Source organism: Penicillium verhagenii (assembly GCF_028828195.1).
Source record: "Penicillium verhagenii strain IBT 33310 chromosome Unknown utg000002l_segment0_segment0, whole genome shotgun sequence".
Classification (NCBI taxonomy): domain Eukaryota; kingdom Fungi; phylum Ascomycota; class Eurotiomycetes; order Eurotiales; family Aspergillaceae; genus Penicillium; species Penicillium verhagenii.
In genome coordinates this window covers 1,911,751-1,933,842 of record NW_026643166.1, presented here as the reverse complement: position 1 = coordinate 1,933,842, position 22,092 = coordinate 1,911,751, and the positions used below count along the sequence as shown (strand labels likewise).

At 47.2% G+C, this 22,092-nt stretch overlaps 8 protein-coding genes across 8 annotated transcripts; 3 read left to right on the top strand and 5 right to left on the bottom strand.

The window, feature by feature from the left end:
* On the top strand, positions 1 to 1,798 carry N7466_000703 (Major facilitator superfamily domain general substrate transporter; the record flags this gene model as incomplete). Its single annotated transcript, XM_057160101.1, has 2 exons — positions 1 to 1,324; positions 1,395 to 1,798. The coding sequence occupies 2 exons, from the start codon at positions 1 to 3 to the stop codon at positions 1,796 to 1,798; spliced, it is 1,728 nt and encodes a 575-aa protein (XP_057026349.1).
* A 1,318-nt stretch (positions 1,799 to 3,116) lies between these two features.
* Positions 3,117 to 4,272, bottom strand: N7466_000702 (short-chain dehydrogenases/reductase; the record flags this gene model as incomplete). Its single annotated transcript, XM_057160100.1, has 5 exons — positions 3,117 to 3,304; positions 3,368 to 3,586; positions 3,654 to 3,761; positions 3,847 to 4,159; positions 4,222 to 4,272. 5 exons carry the CDS (start codon positions 4,270 to 4,272, stop codon positions 3,117 to 3,119), a joined length of 879 nt encoding a protein of 292 aa, XP_057026348.1.
* Positions 4,273 to 4,581: 309 nt separating this feature from the next.
* On the bottom strand, positions 4,582 to 8,571 carry N7466_000701 (ABC transporter ATP-binding protein; the record flags this gene model as incomplete). The annotated part of the gene is made up of 1 exon (XM_057160099.1): positions 4,582 to 8,571. One exon carries the CDS (start codon positions 8,569 to 8,571, stop codon positions 4,582 to 4,584), a length of 3,990 nt encoding a protein of 1,329 aa, XP_057026347.1.
* A 992-nt stretch (positions 8,572 to 9,563) lies between these two features.
* N7466_000700 (MATE family efflux transporter) lies at positions 9,564 to 11,162 on the bottom strand (the record flags this gene model as incomplete). The annotated part of the gene is made up of 2 exons (XM_057160098.1): positions 9,564 to 10,477; positions 10,556 to 11,162. The coding sequence occupies 2 exons, from the start codon at positions 11,160 to 11,162 to the stop codon at positions 9,564 to 9,566; spliced, it is 1,521 nt and encodes a 506-aa protein (XP_057026346.1).
* Positions 11,163 to 12,655: 1,493 nt separating this feature from the next.
* Positions 12,656 to 14,671, bottom strand: N7466_000699 (uncharacterized protein; the record flags this gene model as incomplete). The annotated part of the gene is made up of 6 exons (XM_057160097.1): positions 12,656 to 12,841; positions 12,910 to 13,037; positions 13,092 to 13,166; positions 13,220 to 13,852; positions 13,912 to 14,001; positions 14,068 to 14,671. 6 exons carry the CDS (start codon positions 14,669 to 14,671, stop codon positions 12,656 to 12,658), a joined length of 1,716 nt encoding a protein of 571 aa, XP_057026345.1.
* Positions 14,672 to 16,287: 1,616 nt separating this feature from the next.
* On the top strand, positions 16,288 to 17,948 carry N7466_000698 (agmatinase; the record flags this gene model as incomplete). The annotated part of the gene is made up of 8 exons (XM_057160096.1): positions 16,288 to 16,422; positions 16,504 to 16,691; positions 16,766 to 16,849; positions 16,916 to 17,137; positions 17,202 to 17,419; positions 17,478 to 17,570; positions 17,639 to 17,789; positions 17,861 to 17,948. The coding sequence occupies 8 exons, from the start codon at positions 16,288 to 16,290 to the stop codon at positions 17,946 to 17,948; spliced, it is 1,179 nt and encodes a 392-aa protein (XP_057026344.1).
* Positions 17,949 to 19,162: 1,214 nt separating this feature from the next.
* On the top strand, positions 19,163 to 20,771 carry N7466_000697 (heme-dependent oxidative N-demethylase family protein; the record flags this gene model as incomplete). The annotated part of the gene is made up of 3 exons (XM_057160095.1): positions 19,163 to 19,691; positions 19,760 to 20,225; positions 20,291 to 20,771. The coding sequence occupies 3 exons, from the start codon at positions 19,163 to 19,165 to the stop codon at positions 20,769 to 20,771; spliced, it is 1,476 nt and encodes a 491-aa protein (XP_057026343.1).
* Positions 20,772 to 21,245: 474 nt separating this feature from the next.
* Positions 21,246 to 22,022, bottom strand: N7466_000696 (PRP38 family protein; the record flags this gene model as incomplete). The annotated part of the gene is made up of 1 exon (XM_057160094.1): positions 21,246 to 22,022. The coding sequence occupies one exon, from the start codon at positions 22,020 to 22,022 to the stop codon at positions 21,246 to 21,248; it is 777 nt and encodes a 258-aa protein (XP_057026342.1).
* Between the last annotated feature and the right edge of the window lie 70 nt (positions 22,023 to 22,092).

Here is a 22,092-nt window from a genome sequence, read left to right as displayed (position 1 = left end):
ATGGCGGTCAGTCAGTCGGTTGTTGGCCGCAACAATGCGGAGAAGGCTCATGGTTTCATGGGTATGATGAAGAACCCTTATGTCTTCTTGACATGTTGTTTCGCATCCCTGGGTTGTATCATGTACGGTTACGATCAGGGTGTGATGGGCCCCGTCCTGGTCATGGAGAACTTCGAGAACCACTTCCCCGAGTTCATGGGTTCCACCATCCAGGGTTGGTTGGTCTCTGCTCTTGAGCTTGGTGCTTGGGCTGGTGCCCTGATCAACGGTATCCTTGCGGATCGCATCTCTCGCAAGTACTCCATGATGGTTGCTGTCATTATCTTCACTCTTGGTACTGGTCTTCAGTGTGGTGCTCAGACCCCTGCCTACTTCTTCGCCGGTCGTATCATCGGTGGTGTGGGTATTGGTATGTTCTCCATGGTCATCCCCATGTACCAGGCCGAGATTGCTCCCCCCGAGCTGCGTGGATCCCTCGTCTCCCTGCAGCAGCTTTCCATCACCATCGGTACCTCCATTGCCTTCTGGCTCGACTACGGCATGCAGTTTGTCGGTGGCAACACTTGCGACCCCGAGGGAATCTCCAACCCCTACCTCGCCGACGGTACCTACAACGCCGCTGTCAACAACGGCCACACTTGCCTGGGACAGAAGACCATTGCATGGCGTCTTCCCTTGGCCCTGCAGATCATCCCCGCCTGGATTCTGTTCTTCGGCATGTTCTACTTCCCCTTCTCTCCCCGTTGGTTGATGATGAAGCACCGCGAGGAGGAGGCTCTTTCTTCTCTCTCCCGCCTGCGCCGTCTTCCTGCCACCGACCCTCTGCTCCGTGCCGAGTTCCTTGAGATCAAGGCCGCTGTTATGTTCGACGAGGAGTCCGAGCGCGAGCTTGTTGGCACCGACGGTCGTCTCGGTCCCTGGAAGGCTCTGTTTGCCCCCAACATGCTTAAGCGTCTCTTCCTGGGCTGCGGAACTATGGTTTGCCAACAGTTCACCGGTATCAACGCTGTCCTCTACTACGCTCCCCAGATTTTCAAGAGTTTCGGTTTCAACTCCACCAAGCAGACTCTTCTCGCTACTGGTGTCACCGGTATCTTGCAGATCACCTTCACCATGCCTACTGTTCTCTGGCTCGACAAATTCGGTCGTAAGACTTTCTTGATTGCTGGAGCTATCGGCATGTTCTTGTGTCACATTGTCGTTGCTACTGTTGAGGGTCTCTACCAGGATAACTGGAACCTCAACGAAGGCCTTGACAGAAAGCAAGGTTGGGTTGCTATTGTCTTCATTTGGCTCTTCGCTGTTAACTTCGCCTACTCTTGGGGTATGTTTTTTTTCCACCCTCCCCCCCCCTAGCCTTTATTACAGATTACTAACCGATCTTTTCATTACAGGTCCCGTCGCTTGGGTTTTGACCCAGGAAATCTTCCCCAACAGCCAGCGTTCCCGCGGTGTTGCCATTGTGGCCTCCACCAACTGGATGTTCAACTTCATCATCGGTCTTACCACCAAGGATATGCTCGACACCATGAAGTACGGTACCTACATCTTCTTCGCCATCTTCAGTGGTTTGGGTGGTCTGTTCATTTGGTACCTCGCTCCCGAGACCAAGGACAAGACCCTGGAGGAGCTCGACATCTACTTCGGTGGCTCTGATGCTACCATCGCCGCCGCCGATCGTGAGCGCATGGAGCGCATCTACGAGACTCTCGGTCTTGCCGGTGTTGAGAACGTTGAGGACCTCAAGGTCGCTATCACTGCTGACCAGATTGAGGTCACCGAGGAGACCAAGGCTTAAACTTGATCTTTCTTTTTGAGCTACTTTATGTAATATGGATTCCAGGAGGATTGCTATGATCATACGTCACGCAGCTATGTACTGAATCACGGGTTTATGGTCAGCAAGTTATTGATTAATGCTTAGTGCTAGGAATGATAATCTCAAGGCTGAAAGTCTTTGATATGATGTCTTGTTTGAATTTACATACCATTATTCCTTTACTTTCTGTTTTTTTTTTTTTTTTTTGTAAATTTCTGTATGTGGTTAGCTTCAAACATTTGCCACTTTTAATTCCGCGCCTTAATAAATCCATATTTCCGGGCCTTGCATGTTTTAATTAAATGTGAGCGCCGAGGTTCCTCTAGAACTCACTCCAGCCGCTCCAGGAGCGGGGTTGGACTCGGTTCATACACACCCTTGAGTGACTATCACTGCCGCCGAACATTCCATACGAGCTCAAGTCAGGGGAAATTGTTGATCGCCCACAGGTGAAAAGCTTATGATTCCAAGCTTATGGCGTACGTTCTATTCGAATTGAAGGGACAAGAGCTACAAAATTTGTCATCCAAATTTGTCATTATGAGGGCGCCCTCAGATGCAACCTCGAGTTAGATTTGGCGCACTGACCTTGGGAAATTTTTTTCCCTCAATGGCTCGGTCCGCCGGTCCCAGACCACGAGCAGTGGCGTTCATATCTTTCCTCGAGGGGCTTGCAAGGATCAAGAATTAAATTCTGAATAGCGAGGCTGGCTTCCTAGGCGAGAGTGGTGATGCACAAAAAGCGAAGCGAGGGTACACTTGAAGTTGTAGACTGTAGTAGTACTGTAGTTACTAGTATCGATGGAGCGGGGTATAAAATACGAATACGGTAGTTCCACAGTAAATCATTTCTCCAGAATCTCCATATCCACTTGCCTTCCCTCGTGGTGAAAGGCGGTTTCTAATAATAGATGTAAACAACATTGAAGTCAATTGGATTTAAACCATCTCTACTACTTCTTACTACTTATTATATCACGGACTCACGATCTGTATCGTATTGTGAACTTACTATCAGCCTACTTACAGCCACGCGCACCGGGCCGCTCCGCTCGGCGTGCGGTCAACTCGTATAGACAAGCCTTGGAAGCTTATAAGCATTTTCCGGACTCATCATCAATGTACCTCATATGTCCGAATTCGATACTTTATGAATTTCAAATGAAACTTGTGTAGAATGGGCTAAACTACTCCGACCAAGTATGGGAGGCTCGATATATGATGGCAGTATTCAATGATTTGAGTTTACAGTATTCAGTTGGCAGGTCCAAATGGCAACATTCTGGCCCGATATTTACTACTTAGAAAGGCCCTCCTCGCTCTCAATTTCCTCCAAGCTGATGCACCACTTGTCCTGGAGCTTCGTATCAAGACTCAAAGCATATACATCCGTGGGCCACCACTCACCCCAGCTAGTGAGGAAGATTTGCTCCGGGTCAGTAGGAATGTCGCTAACTGTGAAAGCACGTAGCAAGTTTTGAGCACCTGTTAAACTGGTGATTAGCATTCACATCCACAATATACCGTTTTGGAGGTGTACGCTCTTACCCTCGGGAACAGTCTTAGCATCTGGCATACTCATGCTCAGACCCAAATCTGTGGCAAGGTTTGTGCCAGGAACCAGGCCTGGAGAAACAGCAACGATAGTGCACCCCACAAGGTTCCGGCGCCAGTAATGGGCACCCAGCAATTGTATGAACTTTGAGCCACTGTAGATTGTACCGATGCCTGCTCCTGAGTTGGCCTTCATGTCCACATCAAGAGTAGCTGTGAAGAATCATTGTCAGCGCATCATGTGGACTTCACTCGTTCGGATGTAGACTGTAGAACTCACATGGATTCTGATCTCTGACGTTACGGATGGCGCCGGACGAAACGAAGACAAGACGAGTCTTTGAGGCAAGAAGTGCCTCCCGAAGTAGGTGTACGAGGTAGTGTTGAGCTATAGAAAACGCATCAGTATACCGAGCCGCAAGCTCTAGAAGAATCGGATCTATTTGGCGGGTCATTCCCGAATCCCCACTTACACAGATGGTTCACTACATAACCCGCACACCACTGAGATCCGTGGGGGCCAGGGCCTTCGGCACTGTCCAATGTTCCAGCGGCAAGGTAAAGAAAGTCAATACGGTTCGGGCCCAATTTGGAAAGTGCTTGCTGTACGAAAAGCTGCACACTTCGCAAGCTTAGGAGATCGAGGGGAATGATAGTGACGGAATGCTTGGTGGTGTCGTATCCAAGATCATTGTAAGCAGCTTGCACCTTCTCGGTGTTTCTGGCTCCCAGAATGAAGTTGTAAGGCTCGGACTTCTCCAGCAATTGCTTGACCGATTCGAATCCCTGCTAGGTGTTAAACAATCGCGAGGATACATAGTTTCTAGTGTTGAGGTAGAGGTTCTTACCAGGCCCGACGACGCGCCGGTCGCGATAACAGTCTTCGCGCTGGTAGACATGCTTGCAGAATTGGAAAAGATTGAGTCTAAAAAGGATCTGAAAAGGTGTTTCCTCTGGTAAAATCCAGTCGTCAACAATGGCCTGCCCCTCCACCTCCCATAAAGCGGTCAGGTTGTACTGATGACGTCATGATACTGACTTCAGTTGCGCTGACTAATGATTCTAAAGAGAACGATCTGCTCTATGAGAATCTATGAGAAATTCAGCGAGAGATTCAATTTTGAATTAATTATGAAGTTGTATTTTCAAAAGACTGTTAATAAATTATATACAAGAAGATGATAAAATCTAAAAATGCTCGCTAGTATCTATGATGCGTCCCCTAAACTCTGCAAATTCACCAATTCGGAGTATTTGCCGCCCAGCTTCATCAAATCTCCGTGAGTGCCAGATTCAACAACTTGACCCTGGTCAAAGACATAAATGACATCGGCACGCTGAATAGTTGACAAACGGTGCGCAACAGCAATGGTTGTCCGGCCCTTAGCAGCCTTATCCAACGCAGCCTGCACCACACGCTCAGACTCAGAATCCAACGCACTCGTTGCCTCATCCAAGAGGAGAATTCTCGGGTCCCGGAGAAGAGCACGAGCAATGGCAATACGTTGCTTCTGACCTCCTGACAACATGGCTCCCTTGTTACCGACGACGGTAGAGAAGCCCTCAGGCAGCGACATGATGAAGTCGTAGATATTCGCTTCACGGCATGCAATTTCGATCCTCTCATCTGGAACATCATTGCGGGTTGTACCCAGGAGAATGTTCTCCCGGATGGTACCTTGGTACAAAGTGGGTTCTTGGGAGACAAGGGCGACGAATGATCGGTATTCGGGCAAGTTCAATGAAGAGATCTCCTTGCCATCGGCATAGACACCTCCGACAAGTGGATCGTAGAAACGCTCAAGGAGGGCGATGGTGGTGGATTTTCCACATCCGGAAGCACCAACCAATGCGACGTATTGGCCAGGCTCAACGGTGAGGTTGAGGCCGCGGAGAACAGGTTGCTCGGGGCGAGTCGGGTAGCGGAAGTGGACGTCACGGAATTCGATGCGTCCTTCGATATCCTCCACCTTTTCACCTTCAGTCGACCAAGTATCAATTGAAGGCTTGAAATCGAGAAGAATTTTCAGGTCGCGAGCAGACTCTTGGGCTTTGCCCATGTCCGGAGCGAAGGCAAACATACTTCCAGCGGATTGGGCGCCGAAGATGATGGCAGGGAAACAGATAAAGAATTGTTGAATGGTGTATTCTCCATCTGTGATGAGTGTACCGCCGTACCAGAAACCTAGTGCCATGCAGAGGAAAGTGAGAGATTCAGACGCAGCAAACAAGGTCGAAGAGCGTAGAACGGAGCGAAGACTCTTTTGGCCTTGATCGGCTAATGCGGCGCGGTAGTGCAAAAGAACGTCTTCCTCCCTAGTCAGTGAAGCGACGGTTCGGATGGCAGAGGTAGCCTCGCACGCATAGCTGGCTGAAGACTCGTAGGCCTTCTTAGCGCGAGCCTGGAATCGAGCCAAAATCCAGAATCGGAAGAATCCACATCCAATTAAAATTGGGATTGTGGAAGTGGTGACAAGTCCTAGCTTCCAACCAATAGCGCAGGAAAGAGAGATGGCGGCAACCAAAGTAGTCAAGCAAGTAAGAATGGAACCCAGAGTAGCACCACTGAGGCCAGCAACGCTGGTTGTGCCTGTGCTGAGGAATGAGGTGAGGGCACCAGCGGAGTTCTCGTCTTTATCGAAGAAGCAAATGTCCTGGCGAAGCATGCTGCGGAAGGCAGCATCTCTGACTCGGTGAACGAGTTTCTCAGAGCACCAAGCAAAGATCACACCCTGGGAAACGAACGCGATGAACTGCACGAACGCGAGCATAAAGTACATCCAGCTCCAGAAGTTGCTGTTTTTCTGGACTTCGGGACCCGTAGCCGAAACTCCAAAACCTGATAGGGTAATGATCTCTTTCGCAAAGAAGACAGCCGAAGTTGGGTTACCACAACCGCAGATAGCTGCGAAGAAAAGTCCAACTATGAGAAGTTTCCATTCAGTCTTGTTGTAAGAGGCAATGAACTTAATCAAAGTCCACATAGAGTATCTCTCTGTAAGCTCAGGTTGGCGGTTCCGGAGAACTTGACTAGACTGGGATTTTTGCGTAGCGGTGCGGTTGAGCGAAAGCTTGCGGGAGATTACTTTATCCACGGGAATTTCCCCATCGTCAAGCTCCTCCGTCAGTGCATCTCCGTCAAGTGAATCGGCTTCGGGTAACGCATCCTCCTTGGTGCCTCCAATTCTCTGTGCCTCGACAAGGTTGCAGTAAACACCCTTCTGGTTAATGAGATCGTGGTGGGTACCCTGTTCGACGATGCGACCTTCGGACATGACAACGATATTATCTGCATCCCTAATGGTAGACAGTCTGTGGGCGATAATGATGGTGGTCCGTCCCTCGGCGGCAACTTCAAGGGCTGCCTGGACAACGCCTTCGGATTTGGTGTCGAGTGCGGAGGTAGCTTCATCAAGCAAAAGAATTTTAGGATCGCTGACCATTGCGCGAGCAATGGCAATACGCTGCTTCTGTCCACCAGAAAGAAGGAAGCCCTTCTCGCCGACATTAGTCTCGTATCCTTCCGGTAGTCCGCTAACAAAGTCATGGGCGTTCGCCATTTTCGCCGCTTCATAAATTCGTTCACGGCGCTTTTCGGGGCTTTCGTTTTCAAATTGTGTACCGATGAGACCGTGCGCGATGTTCTCGTAGATAGTGGTTCCGAACAAAGTTGGCTCCTGGCTGACCAAGGAAATTTGTTGACGGAGCCAGTGCAAGTTAAGAGTAGAAATTTCATGGCCATCGAGGAAGATGCCACCGGCGACTGGGTCGTAGAAACGTTCGATAAGACCAATGATTGTTGACTTTCCTGATCCAGAGGAGCCGACCAGAGCAGTCTTTTTGCCGGCCGGAATGGACAAGCTGACGTCCTTCATAACAGTGACTTCAGGACGTGAAGGGTAAATGTGCTTGACATTACGAAGCTCGATGCTTCCCTCAACATGCTCCAAACGTTCACCTTCTTCCGATTCGGGATCAAGGGGCGACACGCGATCGATGGTGTCAAAGACTTTAACTGCGGCAGCAAGTCCAGTGGTGAAAGCTTGAACATTAGGAGCCACATTGGAAAGACTGAAAGAGGCAATCAACATGGCCAGAATAATGGTGAGAATTGGACCAATGCTGACTTCTCCATCAATGAGGAAGTGAGAGCCTTGCCAGAAAGCCAAACCATAGCTAAGATAGACGACAAACATGGCGAATCCCATCATGCCACCCAAAACCGCCTTCTGTCTGAAACCCCATTTCTGAGCTTCAGCCAAGTGTACATCGTACTGCAAGGCCAACTTTTCTTGAGTGCCAAAGGCCACGGCATTTCGAATTGACGAAAGAACTTCCTCTGCCACAGTTCCTCCCAGGGCATATGCGGCCAGTGATTGCTTATTGTATTTGACCATATACTTACCACAGCCACCCAAAACGACCACAATCGCAACGATGATGGAGCAGAGAATCAGGGCGAGTTTCCAGTATTTGACGAAAGCGATAATAAAGGCACTGATGAATGTGGCAATTGCAGCGATACTCTGGCTGACCTTTTCAGAGATACCATCCTGAATAAGGTTGGTATCCGCTGTGATCCGAGTAGTGATCTCACCGGCGCCGAGTTTGTCGTAGAAACCGATGTTCTGGCGCAAGCAGGCAGCGAGATATTCCTCTCTGATCCGTGCACTGATCGCCTCTCCTGTGTAGATGAATCCAACAGTTGAGATGTAAGTAGTGGCGAATTTGGCGATGGCCAAGTAAACAAAATAAAGCACATTGTGAGAAAGGGTATGGCGGAACTCCTCCAAAGCACTGCCACCAGCAGAGAATGAGGAGATTTGACCCGAAAGGTTACCAAAGATGACGGTCATCAATGGTTGAGAAGCACCGGAAATGATGGCGCAAATGATGGAGATTGCAATAATCATCAAGTCGAAGTTGGTCGCATAGCGGTACAAGGTCCTGATGCTCACTTGAACAGGCGGGACAGCGATTTGTCGCCTTAAAATTTCGGCCTCAGCCTCGGGAATATGCTTGAATGGGTCATCTGCATCCAGTGCATTTTCAATAATCACATGCTTTGAGTCAGGTTTCGCGGGCTTTTCTTCTTTGGTGAACAGGTCGTTATTGGTTTGATCGGGTGAAGTGGTTGTTTGCTTCTCATGCAGATATTCGGAGTCCTCGCCGGACCTTTCAGTCGCTGGATTAGACATGTTCAAGGATATTGTGCTTTTGAGCACCTCCGAACTTGTTCTATATAGAATGTTAATGAGCGCAACATGACGCAACGTCGGGGATTTTACGCACGATCCAAGGTCAAGCGACTGCAGGCATTCAGAGATGGGTGCGAGGAGTTGACTGAATCCGAGTAAAGAAAGTCGTCAAAGAAAGAAAAGGAGTTGGGTGTCAGATAAGGCAAAGGTTGAATCTGGACTTGGTCGCTTCGGGAGGGCCTGGTTCCGATCAATCTCCACAATTTGCACATTAGAGATTTATGCGTATCGACATACGCAATACGAACACGAGCAGTGAAAAGTGGGCGAGACGGGGGGATTCCTGACTCAACCAATGCCGTTGATTTGATTGGCTACCTTTCGAACACGACCAGATCTTGCCGTCAAATCGCCACGTGAGTCTGTAGTTGCATCGCAAAACTTCGCTTATTTTATGCAGATGGAAACTTTCCGATCCGGTAAAACAATGTAAAACAATGTAAAACAATGTAAAGCAAATACAGCTTATCGGCGTTTATTTGTTTCAATCTTGAATACAATACTAATGTATCTGCCTGTCCCCCCAAGTAATTAGATGTTCCAAAACATCCACTTTAACTCCTTTCGCCTCGGTTGTATGTATGCGAGACACTCGGGACACACTCTGATTGGTCATAACTTCCACGTGGACTCCACCTTGTCTAAAAAAAAATCTCCTGTCATTGACTTAATTGTATGCATACGGCAACCCCTTACTCCGACCTTATAATAATCCCTCTTTATACTTCAATTTTCTCGGATGCTCTGCTCACTTCTTTCCGATGTAAGTTCAAGTAAAAGATGATTTTACTAACCGGTTCGCTTAAGTGTGGACACAATATTGCGCTTACTTTAAACCTCCTGAATTTGATCCACATTTCCAAGTTTATTAAATAGGGGCTGTGCATATACACCAACTCCTGATATTTGAAGAGGCTATGCAACCTCAATGTTCAAACATCACCTACTGGCGCCTCCCTTGAGCATTCATGATCCATACGTTTAAATGCGCTGCGCACCTCATCATCCCAATTACTACACGCAACAAGAATCCACTCCAAAATTCCAACACAATAAAGTGCAACGCACTGACCCATCCAAAGACCCTGAAGGCCCCATCCATGTTGAAATGCGAGCCAAACCCCCAAAGGTAAAGCAAAACAATAATAACTGACAATGTTCACGGCAGCGCCCAAATGCTGCCGTCCCATACCCCTCAGAACACCTCCACAGGCACCATTGATACCATCGGCTATCTGAAACAACGCGACATATGGAATAATATCAGACGTTAACTCTACCACGCGAGGGTCGTTGTTGAAAATTTTCGCAAAATGGTCTCGAGTGCCCATCAAGATAGCGAGCACTACTGCCCCAAATAAACAAGCAAGGATAGTGGCCAAGTGAGCGGCCTGCATCGCTCCTTTGGCATCTCGGGATCCCAAAAGATTCCCCACTCGGGATGAGATAGCAACCCCAATTCCAAAGGGAATGGTGTTCATGATTTGATCAGCGGTCATAATCACACTCTGAGACGCAAGTGAAATGGTTCCGAGCCGACCTGCAGCCAACGCAACGATTTCAAATGCCCACCACTCGGTTCCAACATGGAGAATCCCGAGCATTGCTAGTCGTGTGAATGTCCCGAGGTTCTTATAGGCCTCTTTTGACCACCCACCCCAGCATTCGGAGCCGGCAATATATTTTGCGTAGAGAACTAATAGGATAAAGGATAGCCAGTAGGAAATGTTTGCAGCAAGGGGGGCGCCGAGGATGCCCATATTGAGTGTGTAGCAGAAAGTATAGCACAAGACGGCGTTAAGGGGCGATGTGATCATAAGAACATAAGTACCTGCCCTCATGATACCTGTATTCAATAAATATGTTAGACCAGAAGATTAATCGTATTCGAGGGGACACCTTATTCAATGGCTGTTCTTCTTACCTTGTGCCTGCAAGTACTTCTTCATGATCTCGAAGTAAATATACCCAAGCCCTCCGGGGATGAGACAGGTCAAGAATCTTGAACTCTGATACGAAAGCTCGGGATCTTGGCCGAGAGCTCGAAAAATAGGGTCGGAGCACGCCCAGATGATAGCAACAGGTATGTAGAGGGCACCAAGAACCAGGAATGCTCGCTGAAGCAACACTCCCAGATCGTGTTTGTTCTTGCTGCCAGTGAAGGTAGACGAGGCCAATGTGTCCAAGGCAGTTGTCCCTCCAAGTGCAATCATCCACCCTGTCACCAAGGCAAACATGAGAGAGAATGCGCTGACGGCGAGGTCTAGCGGAGATGCTCGACCTGCAATGATGACAGTGACGGTCTGCAGGCTCATTTGGAGCATGTAGGCGAGAATGATAGGGATAGCGCTTTTGAGCAAGATCCAGGACTCGGTAAGAAGAGCATGCTGTTGTGTCTTGTCTTTAGATCCCCGCGGGCCAAAGCGATGTTCATCGAAAAGAGTTTGCTGAGGTAGGAGTGAGGTATATTCATGCGGGCCGCTACCAATAGACCGGTCGTGGTCGTGGCCATTGCCGGGGGAATTTCGCATTCTGTCAAAATACAAAAATTTAGGATGCAGACAAAAGGGCAAGCAGATAAAAAATGAAGAAATCTTGAGGGAGGGAGGTTATTCAGAGCGAGGGTATTTGCCCAGATGCTATTCTCAAATTATTGGTACTTTCCATGTGGTAAAGTGACCAATAAATTGTATACCCAGTATGGATACACCCATATGAAGATAGTGCCTCATATACATAGAGAATCGGATCTCATATCACAGCCTATCTAACATTTTGCAAAAGACTACCTAATTAGATCTAACCACTCAAATTGAAAAAGTCAACACTATCATGCAAGTGAACTCATTCAATCAGGTTCAAAATCCCGATTTCGGAACTCAACTACCCAGTACTTACTGATGTCACCTTTGGCATCGTGCTCCAGGGCTATTTCCAGATGTCTACATTGGAATGTTATTGGGTAGAGATTTTGATGATAAGACTACACGACGACTCTCCAGTTATTCTGTGACACATGCACATTGTTATCTTTCATTCTAAATGCCTTTGAATTGACTTTGATTACTTTACTTGTCTGGAACGAGAACACTGCAGGCAACTGCGGGCTGCGGCTCTCCAGCTATTACCCCAATTAGGAAGGCGGGGTAGGACCCTAGCTGATGCGCTGTTCAGACATCAAAATAGGAAAAATTAATATGATTTTCGTACTTTGATCAGATAGAGATCTTCATTTGAATTTGTCAACCTTTTTTCCCGACGACAATATTCCAGAATTCCAATCTCAGGATGTTTCAATTTACATAAGGTCAAAATTCCCATTCGGCTATTCAGTCCACCTTAATTGCGCTCAGGATGTCGGAATTTGCATATCATGCACTCTCTGCGGTGCAGATATCTTTGTCAAATGCGAATCAGACTGAATTGACTCTCAATCCTGATTGTCTACTCTGTTATATCAGAATTTTATTAATTGCATTCCCTTTGACATTTTCAATTGTGTGTCTTTTCTCATGGAATCCCTTTATTCAAACTTGCCCAAATCGAGCCATTACGAAGTCAAAAATCTAGTTTTTGAGGCGAGCTGTACGGAGACTTTGAATCAGGCTCGACTTGGCTCAGGTCGCAAGTACGTTCAACTTGAGCTCCATCATGGCTCAATGTGTACATGTGCGTCCTCGATGCTGCGCTGCATGCCGGAATATCGGGGCTGCCTCCACGTAATTGCAGGTATGACTCCACTATCACTCTCTACGTAGGCATGTAAGACTGAGAGGGCGAGATAGCTGATAAGGAGTAATTATAGTCCAATCGGAGGAACACACCAGCCTCATACAAGCACGCGTCACCACGTCCATCAATCTGAACGGCCAGCGACGATTCTCATCCAAGAATACCACAGTAAAAATGCTGCTCAGCTAGTAGAGATTCATCCGTTGATACATGTCCATTAGAAAACAAAGAATTCAAATAACTAGTTTCAGACCCTCTTTATAGGCCAATCCGTGGCTCCTAAAAAATTGTTCTAATTTTCAATTCCCATGTCATACTCGGGATTTACCCAGGAGGGCTGGGGTGCTTTTTCTCGCATCCAAGCACCATATCTATGGAGTGTACCCATCACCAGAGATCCTCCCACGATAACAATTAATGCCTGTGTAGTGAATGTCCATGTCCATCCCATGGATTCCTGCCATGAAGCAATAAAGAACTTGGAAGGAAAACAATTAGCCACTCTTTCATATTGACGCAGACGCAATTGGATGACCATTTACATACCGGATTGATAAAGGCACTCAAATTAAGAAAGACCGCATAGAAAGTGACAACACTCGTTGATTGTAAGGGGTACGCATCAACAATGTAACTACTAGCAACTGTATTGCCCATCTGAATTCCCGCAGCAACTAAAATGAAGTCAGCCAAGGCTCATGATTCTTCATATGTGGTGCAAGTCTCACATAAGAAGAAAGCGATCTGGCCGATAATCCAGTGATAATTCTGATCGACGCTAATGCCCCAGACAATCAATCCAACTAAAAGAAACGTCAATATAAGTTCGAACAACAAGACCTGAAGGAAGGCGCACCAGCAGTAATCAATATAGCAGGGTATGCAAGCCAAAGTCTCATTTCGGCAACTCGAGTATTTCCATTACGTTCCGATAGCTTGCCAACAATGTAGTCACTCAGACTTCCAGAGCAACAAATTTCCGAAACAATTGTTCCCAGAAACAAACCAATAAACAACAAGCCTTGTATCAAAGGACTGTATGTTGCATATGCAGACGGCACCATGGTGATAACGGACAAAACCCACCAGTACCAAACAAAAGAGTATCCAATAACTGAAATTACCACTGCAGGGAACTGAAATGTAAGACCAAATCTAACAATCGAATCCCATGGCTTGGGATGACGCATACCCGGCACAGGCCGTAGGTTGATAAAGGGTAACTTTCGTGTTCGAAGTGGGTCCGAAAATGATATTTCTGCTGGAATGGTTGTCGGTGGCGTTGAGCTGCCTTTGTCCTCTCCACGCTTTTCGTTGTCAGATATGCTCTGCTCATTGAGCTTCATAATGCTTTCGTTGAGCAACATCTGTTGCCGAGGGTACAGAGTTTCGGGCATGAAGCACAACTCCAGGACTAACAGCACCGCGAACAGAATTGCGTTGAACCAATTGATCCATTGAGCACTAACGACATTCAAAAAGCCACCAACTTCGATCCCGTTAGTAGAGAGCTTTTTCAAAAGCAGGGAATATCACAATGCTACTTACATGTCGGTCCCAGAAGAAGCCCGGAATCAAGAGCTAAAACCCAAAGGCCAAGCTTTTGCCCGCGCTCATAGTCGAAGAACAAATCGTTTACTGTAATCAGGGACATAGATGGTCAGTAAGATAGCAGGCACATAGCAAACAGCGGAGTTAACTCACTGATGGCCATTCCAACTGTGGATGCAGGGCTCACGCCGAATCCTTGAAAAAAGCGCGCTGCCATGTAACCCGAGTATGTATCTGCAACTGCAGCTCCAATTGTTGATACCAGAGCTATCATAGTTCCAAGCAAGAAAATAGCCCGTCGGCCGTATATTTCGCTGAACGAAGACCATATAAGTGGTCCAACTGAAAGGCCCAGGGCCGGAACGGCCACTGTCCAGTTAACCTGGGAATAGTTGATCTGATATTGGGCTTGGATTGCGGAGAAGGAGGGGACCGTGGTCGTTGTGAGGTATGTAAACAAGAAGTATCTGACAACATCATGGGTAAGCTTGATGCATGAGGTAGTTGGGAATCGTTCAATTGGGACATACTTGAACATGACAATTGCGAGAATGACATTTTTGTGAAACTTTGACCAATTCAAGGGATCCAGTGCATCAGATGTAGGCTGTGGATGAAGCTTAATGCCACCTTTGGTGACAGCTGGCACATTGATGGAAATCTGGGATCCATGGTCAATCTTTATTGGGGCCTGATCTCCAGACTCATTGATAATGCGGTCTGGGTCACCTTTTTCGTTGGATTTCTGATCGCTCATGTTGGCAGGAGTATTCGGATGTAATAAAATGATACAACTACGCGGAAATGATAAAAGTTCTATAGCATATGAAAATCCTGATTCTCTTGAAAACTCCCCCAAAAGATAATATAGTAATTTCGGACTCAAGTCCCTACTAGATCTATCTCCCTGTACATTCATTATCTTGGGGACTAAGTCTTATCAGTGACGGGAATTTTTGTTTCATCGTAAACACAAATGTTGATTGAAAAGATCACGTCAACTGCCAAAATTTCAAGTTTGTTTGTGTATTTTTGGCGATAAAAGCCACTGGTTTTTTCTTTACTAGTACCTAGTGGCTGCATCACTTTCTTTTGCCTTATCTCTACTAGTAACCCCAGTATCAAATGTCTGACAAAACGTTTGAACGTCAACTTAACCCACGCCCTAGATAAGAGACTGAGAGTTAAAATGAAGACTTGAAAAAATAAAAATAAAATAAGATTGTTATTCTCCGCGGGGCGTCGTGATCCACATTCCATGTCCGTTGTCGGAGATCGCTTGGTTGCAGGTTTTAGCTGATAGAACGTCTTCTTGTCATTGGCTTCACTATTGCCCAGGTGCTGCTTGAAGATAGTTGGGTTATGTAACTAAATTTGTGGAATAATTATATCTCCCAGCATGTTAGCTCAGGGGAAGAGCGCCGGGCTCATAACCCGGAGGTACGTCTCACTTTCCACTCTTGGATTACCCGAAAACATCATAACTAACAATCTCCCAGGACCCTGGATCGAAACCAGGACATGCTATGTCTACAATTTCTTTTTTTTCTTTTTCTTTTTTTCTCTTTTTTTCTTTGTCTTTTTTCATCTCCATCCATCATTCCCTTTTGGTCTTTTTCCCCCCAGGCTACACAAAAACAATTACTCCATAAATATATTTGTTTACTCTAACAAATCAATTACTTGCCAAATGATGAAGTCTCATCAGTTGATAAGCCATCCCACCAATAACCTTAAAATATCTTATCTTCCCCACGTTATAAACTCCAGTCCTCTTTCCATTCTCCCCCGGCCTTCCCCTTCGGGTTTCCTCTATTGTCTTGCATACGATGACGTGCATTTCAAGTGCTCTGAATTCCCCGCGATGCGATAATGCGCTTTTATCTTAGGACCGCCAGCGAAGTTTGAGCTGCAGCTCACCGAGCCACTTGTTCCAATCACATACTTAGTACCCACCCAATTGGCTTCTAACTGCATCTGGGTAATAGGAGGAGAGAGGAACTGTAAGCTATCGCTGATGTGATTATCATGATACTGATCACGTATAGTGACTTGTAGAACAAGGCAAACTGGGCAAATTCGACTAGATTCGAGCCACTGGTGGTTGTTCCGATAGCGAACTGCAAGCCTTGGAAGATTGGCACTGGAACAATTGATGGTGACATCAAGCGCGTACCTAGTACTGGTACACTGATATGTGGTATGCGAGTGTGTGCTGTTAGATCTGAAGCCCATGTTTCCAGATGTTTGATGTTTAAATAGTGATATACTCGCTGTAAACTCCGTTCAACCTTGCTGTGTGTTATTCAGAAATTTCGATATACGATCGCTTCCAACAGTTTCTTTCTTGATCAAAATCTCAAAATTCTTACCATGTTCAAATCAATTGCCGGACTTGTTGCTCTGGCAGCCTTGGTAACAGCCCATGGAGACCATGATCAAATCCCCATAGCCGGTCCCCACAAAGACTTTTGGTACAATACTCTACCAGGTGATGGAGGCACTCAGGTAAGAGAACGCGCCCAAGTCCTATTTCCCAGCCAACTTTTAGCACAGGAGCTAATCTTGGAACATGATGCTTGATTCTAGGCCGATTCGGTGTTCTCTGGAATATCCACCTTCGGCCGCTTGCCCTACTCCCCATGCCTCTCCACCGATGATGTGAAATACGATATTGCTTTTCTTGGAGCTCCCTTTGATACTGGGACATCCTACCGACCGGGTGCCCGATTTGGCCCCAGTGGTATTAGACAAGGTTCTCGTCGTCTCAACCTCTAGTATGTCAGACCGATGGTGGATCTTCTCTGAGATGTACAAAAGAAATTATGAAATACTTACAATCTTTGCTTAGTGGGGGTTACAATGTGCCACTCCAGGCCAATCCATTCTCTGGTGAGATGAAGATACTCGACTGTGGAGATATCCCCGTGACATCGTGAGTGACGAGTCCACACACTAAAGTGTCATGAAATGGTCAACTAATATACACATCTTTACCTAGATACGATAATGAGTTTGCAATCCGGCAAATTGAAGAAGGACACAACAGCGTCTTGATGCGCCGGCCATACACGGATGCGGATAAGACGGGCCTCTCTCAAGCTGGCAAGACTCTACCTCGCGTCATCACCCTAGGAGGAGATCATACCATCACTCTACCTCTGTTGCGAAGCATAAACCGAGCCTATGGTCCTGTTACCGTCATCCACTTTGACAGTCACCTGTAACATCCCCCAAACTCCGATACCACCACATGAAACTCACAGGCTGATCAACATAATCTGCAGTGACTCGTGGAAGCCGAAGGTCTTCGGTGGCTCTCCAAGTGAGGTTGCCGCCATTAACCACGGAACCTACTTCTACCACGCCGCCATGGAGGGACTGCTGAAGAACGACACAAACATCCACGCCGGTATTCGCACCACCGTTTCTGGACCCTCCGACTACGAGAACGATGGCTATTGTGGATTTGAGATTGTCGAAGCTCGCGAAATTGATACAATTGGTATTTATGTCAACACATCTTGATTGGACAACTCTTCTGATAATCCCTTTCTTTGCAGGTACCGACGGCATCATCAAAAAGATTCGAGACCGTGTTGGTACTGAGAACCCCGTTTACCTCTCCATCGATATTGATTCTATTGACCCCGCCTGTATGTGATCTGCCCCACGAAGTGCTGGACCACTAGGCTTGCACGCAGCTGCTAATGAATCCAAATAGTCGCACCAGCAACTGGTACTCCCGAAACGGGCGGCTGGTCGACTCGCGAGCTAAGAACTATCATTCGTGGCCTTGACGGAATCAACTTCATCGGTGCCGATATTGTTGAAGTTGCACCGGCCTACGATACGAATGCGGAGCTGACTACCATGTACGCGACTTCCTCCCCCATCATCGTATATATTTCGAGAAAAGGTTTTATTGACAAGGTTATGGATATAGGGCTGCTGCCGATGTCTTGTATGAGGTTCTCACCATTATGACGAAGAAGGGGCCGCTGTCTGTTGGCGGTGCAACCCACGAGCTGTGATGAGGCATTGAAGTGCAGGTTCCCAGAGACCTTCGGAGATAGATGGCCACAATGACTATCATCATGGTATTGAGCACTTCGACAATTGCCCTTGTGGCGTTTTACATAACGATTGCTTGCCTGCTTGAATAATTCCTGCTTTGCTGCATGATTGGTGGTCAGTCTCCTGTCTTTAGGCATAAAACTTACATGGGAGCTTTCTCTGGGTCTTCCTTATACCCTATCTAGTATTGAAGACATTACACATATTGTTTTATACTCTAAACGATCGATCTTTCTGCGCCTCTCAGTAGTTCGTAGATGCTGGACCATGATTTGTAAATTTTAAGTGTAGTATTCACGACCACGACCACGACAGTGCTATGCCGGTCTCCACGTCTTCTGGAATAGAAATCTCAGGGAGTCTTTTCAATATTTACCACCCTGTAGAGGTTCCGAAAAGTTATGTGCTAGACAGCAGTTAGATTCTGGATGCACCCCGGTTTGACAATCTGCCAACCTTGGAACATTTGAAGTATCCAGATGTCTGGACATTTTTACCCTTTCGGGTATAGCGGAACCATTCAACCTATGATTCCTATTCTGTACACACGGTCCAGATTAAGCATCATAGTTGCGCCTGGTTTTTGTGCTTATCATTTTTGGTGTCTCCTATAATAGCTCTCTGTCCCGAAGTCAGTGGATTCGGGGCCTCTATTCATGTATGATCATGATAGCAGAAGTCAGCAATCTCAAAGGGGTAGGCATGCAAAGTAGATCAATCTCGATAAGATATGGATTAGAAATTTACAGTAAGATAAAGCTGCTTTAGAAGCATAGTACTGTACTACCTAGCACTGAAAGAGGCAGACGTCATCATGGTAGGTGTAGAGGTTGCATTTTTTCGCCAAACTCGGAAAGGTTAATCAAGTATAGTCAACCAAAGAAGCTATTCGATGCGGTTTCCCTCATTTCGAATGTATGAGGGCTTCCCCGCTTCTAGAAACCGGGTCTCATTGCTACTACACAATAGCGTCTCACTTATCGGTTGGAGAAAATGCAATGAGTATTTAAAGGGCACGTTCCCTACTATTAACTAGCTACCGTGCTCCCATCTGGTACAACAACACTGCCCAATGCACCAAGCCCAATTGAAGCAACAACCCAGAGCGAGCAGTATTAATCGTTTCCAATTATAAACCCCCATCCGCTTTACTCCTATGGAGTAGGTAAGTATGGGGTTCCTGCTAAGCCCAGAAAGCGCCTGGAAGATCGGCCTGATCCTGATAGCCGCCACGGCGGTTTACTCCATTCTTTCTCGATCATCGACCAAGTCCTTCTGGACCAGGATATCCCTTCGCGGCCGCAGAGATTCGACGGCCAGAACGCCCCCACGATCCATCTCACCCGAGAAGAAAAATGCCAATAGCGCCACATCGCCCACAAGCTACAACCATGCCCTTCCACCACAGCGTAGAGAGTCACTCCTCCAGCTAAAGGGAGTCACCTTCCGCTGGCGCGAAATCGACGAAGCCGAAGTGCGCCAGAAAATTTTACCCATGACTGCCGACTATATGAAAAGCCCAGGCAACCTGTATACACCGACCGGATTCTCGATAGACGAAGTGAAAGCCCTTGGCGACTTTCCGGATTATGCGGCATTGAGTGGAGTTCCGCTTCCTGAATCCTATCCCGAGCATGACATCGAGAAAGCTAAGCCTCGGCCATACAGGCCTTTCCGATGGGCTTATCATCAGACTATGTGTATGTGCAAGATATGAATCAAACACCACTAAAAAAAGACTCCGAAGCTGACTCATGCATGAGATTAGCTTTGACCAAGCTAGAGCCGGACTGGTGGATTGAGCTTGAAGACACGTACAGGAGCCGCATTGCTCAACGCAAAGCTCTTTACGTCAAGTATGGCAAGGCGGTTCTTGACACAATGCCAGGCTCCGAGCTGGCTTGCAAGGAACTCATGGAGATGGTCTTGCAATTCATTTGCACTCGATATCCGCAGTATTTCAAACTGGTTGACAAACGTATACTGCAGAATCGAATCCTTGGCACTGAGCAGGATGTCCGGAGCAAGCCCCCTTTGGAGATTCTTCTCGACAATGTTCCAGAAGATTTCGGATTGATGTTGCGAGATGAGGTAACTGGTTATTATTTCTTGCGTGCGGCAGTGATCTGCTCAGCAATGGGGTGGGATGTCGCTTCGAAGATTGGCAAACAGTTGCACGAAATCCATGACCACATCCCTGATTACAAAGAGAAAATGCAATTCTCAATGGATCGGTAGGTCCTCCTTTTCTTTGCATAAAAAGCGCTGTGATAAATTGACATTCTGGATTCTATGGTAGATTTTTTACCAAAATGCCGACTGAAAAGCCCATTCAACGAGGTTCATGGGGTCTTGAAGTCGGAGAGCCACTGTACGTGCCGCCGAGTGACCCACATTTGGCTCTTCGGCAGTCACAGGACCCCAATCTACATATTGAAGATTGCACTCTGCGCGTCGACTGGCAGACACTTCGTCGTCTTCCTCTATCAGCATCAGTGGTTTTCAACTTCAAGGCTGTATTCACACCAATATCCGAATTCCGTGATGAACCCGCCGTGCCAGCCCTAGTGGGCAAGGTCTTGAAAGAGGGCAAGGAGAGTTTGATGAAGTACAAAGGAGTATGGCATGTCCAGCACGTGATTTTGCCGAAGCTGGAGGAGTGGGCAAGGGAGCAGGAAGAAACAGGTCTTATTCCAAAAGACTGGGAGGTTGCAACACTGGATGACAGTCCGTGGTTTAAGGGCTGGGAGGAAAAGTGGCATCGCCAACAAGGCTTCTAGAGTGGATTTTCAATGTAACATGCGGCCTTTTTCATGTCCGCGCTGATTTGTCAGGCTTTTTGTTGATCTATAATACAGCAAAGAATTTATTTTCGGGAGAGATCCCAGCAGGCTGTGCATCCATGAATATTTGCAGACATTTGATGGATCGAGCTTGAGGTCAATCGATGCAGCAAGCTAGCTTCTTGACAGAAGTAAAAATCACCCATGCAGAGTTGACCAAATATTGTGCTTGGGCGATCCATCGTTGAGTGTGCATCCATATGATTGACGAAAATTCGAGCGGGCGAGTATTCGTGTACGATGAACCGTAGTTTCAACGCAAATCTCAGGAGATGGCCAATGGTCGATCGTTTGATTTTGCTCGCATAGTGTTCATCGATGGTCGGGGGTATAATTGGATTGACGATATGAACACTGGAAAGCAGGCATCGTGAGGTAAGATGAATCCGAAAGGCTTCTTAGAAGAACGCCTCAGTCGCGGTTGTCATCTTTTGAGCTCGATACTTCGCCATCACTGCGCTCACTCTGGTCATCACGATCGTTACGATCATCACGCTCTCTTTTTTCTTCATCTTGGCTGTCTTGGTCAAGCTCCTCTAACTCGTCGGCCAAGGGACTAATCCGCTCATCAAGCAGATCCAAGTCTTCCAATTGCGAACGCGGCGGTAATTTCCACAAACTAGTACCGCAGACACGGTCTTTGGTAAGGAGTTCGTCGACAAATTGATCCATATATGTCAAAGTGAACGAGTCTCGCACTCGTCGCTTCAGTTTCCGGTAGTCGAGAAGTAATGGCTCCAGGGTTTTGTACACGTCGGCCGCGGAGAAGGTAAGTCGCACATAGAATGCCGCTAGTACGCGCAAATACTTGAAGTCACCACGAGACTGTAAGATACTGCTCGGGGCGTCCTCATCCTCGCCGTCGCTGCCTGGATCACTGAAGTTGAGGTATTCGAGGATGACGTCTCGTTCGGGATTGAGTTGTAGGAGCTTGAAGGCGAGGCAGAGGAATGGCGAGGGCTTCTCAGAGACACCGTAAGTACCACCGACGAATGTTAACTCGGAAGCGCGATCGCAGAGAGTTGCTGCGTTCAAACCGAAGCACTGTTCCTTCCAGTAGTATGAGTCTGTGATGCGGTCGCGGACGGCTTTCTCAAACAGGGTGACAGGATTGACACCACGAATGAGTGGGCCACTGTAGCCTCGGTTGTCAAGGAACTGACTGGCATCAGCACGATGAGATGCCATGGTGATGTGGACGTGGAAATCGAAAATGTGGAGTAGAGAGCTTGGAAAGGATCTACGGTGGTCAAGATGT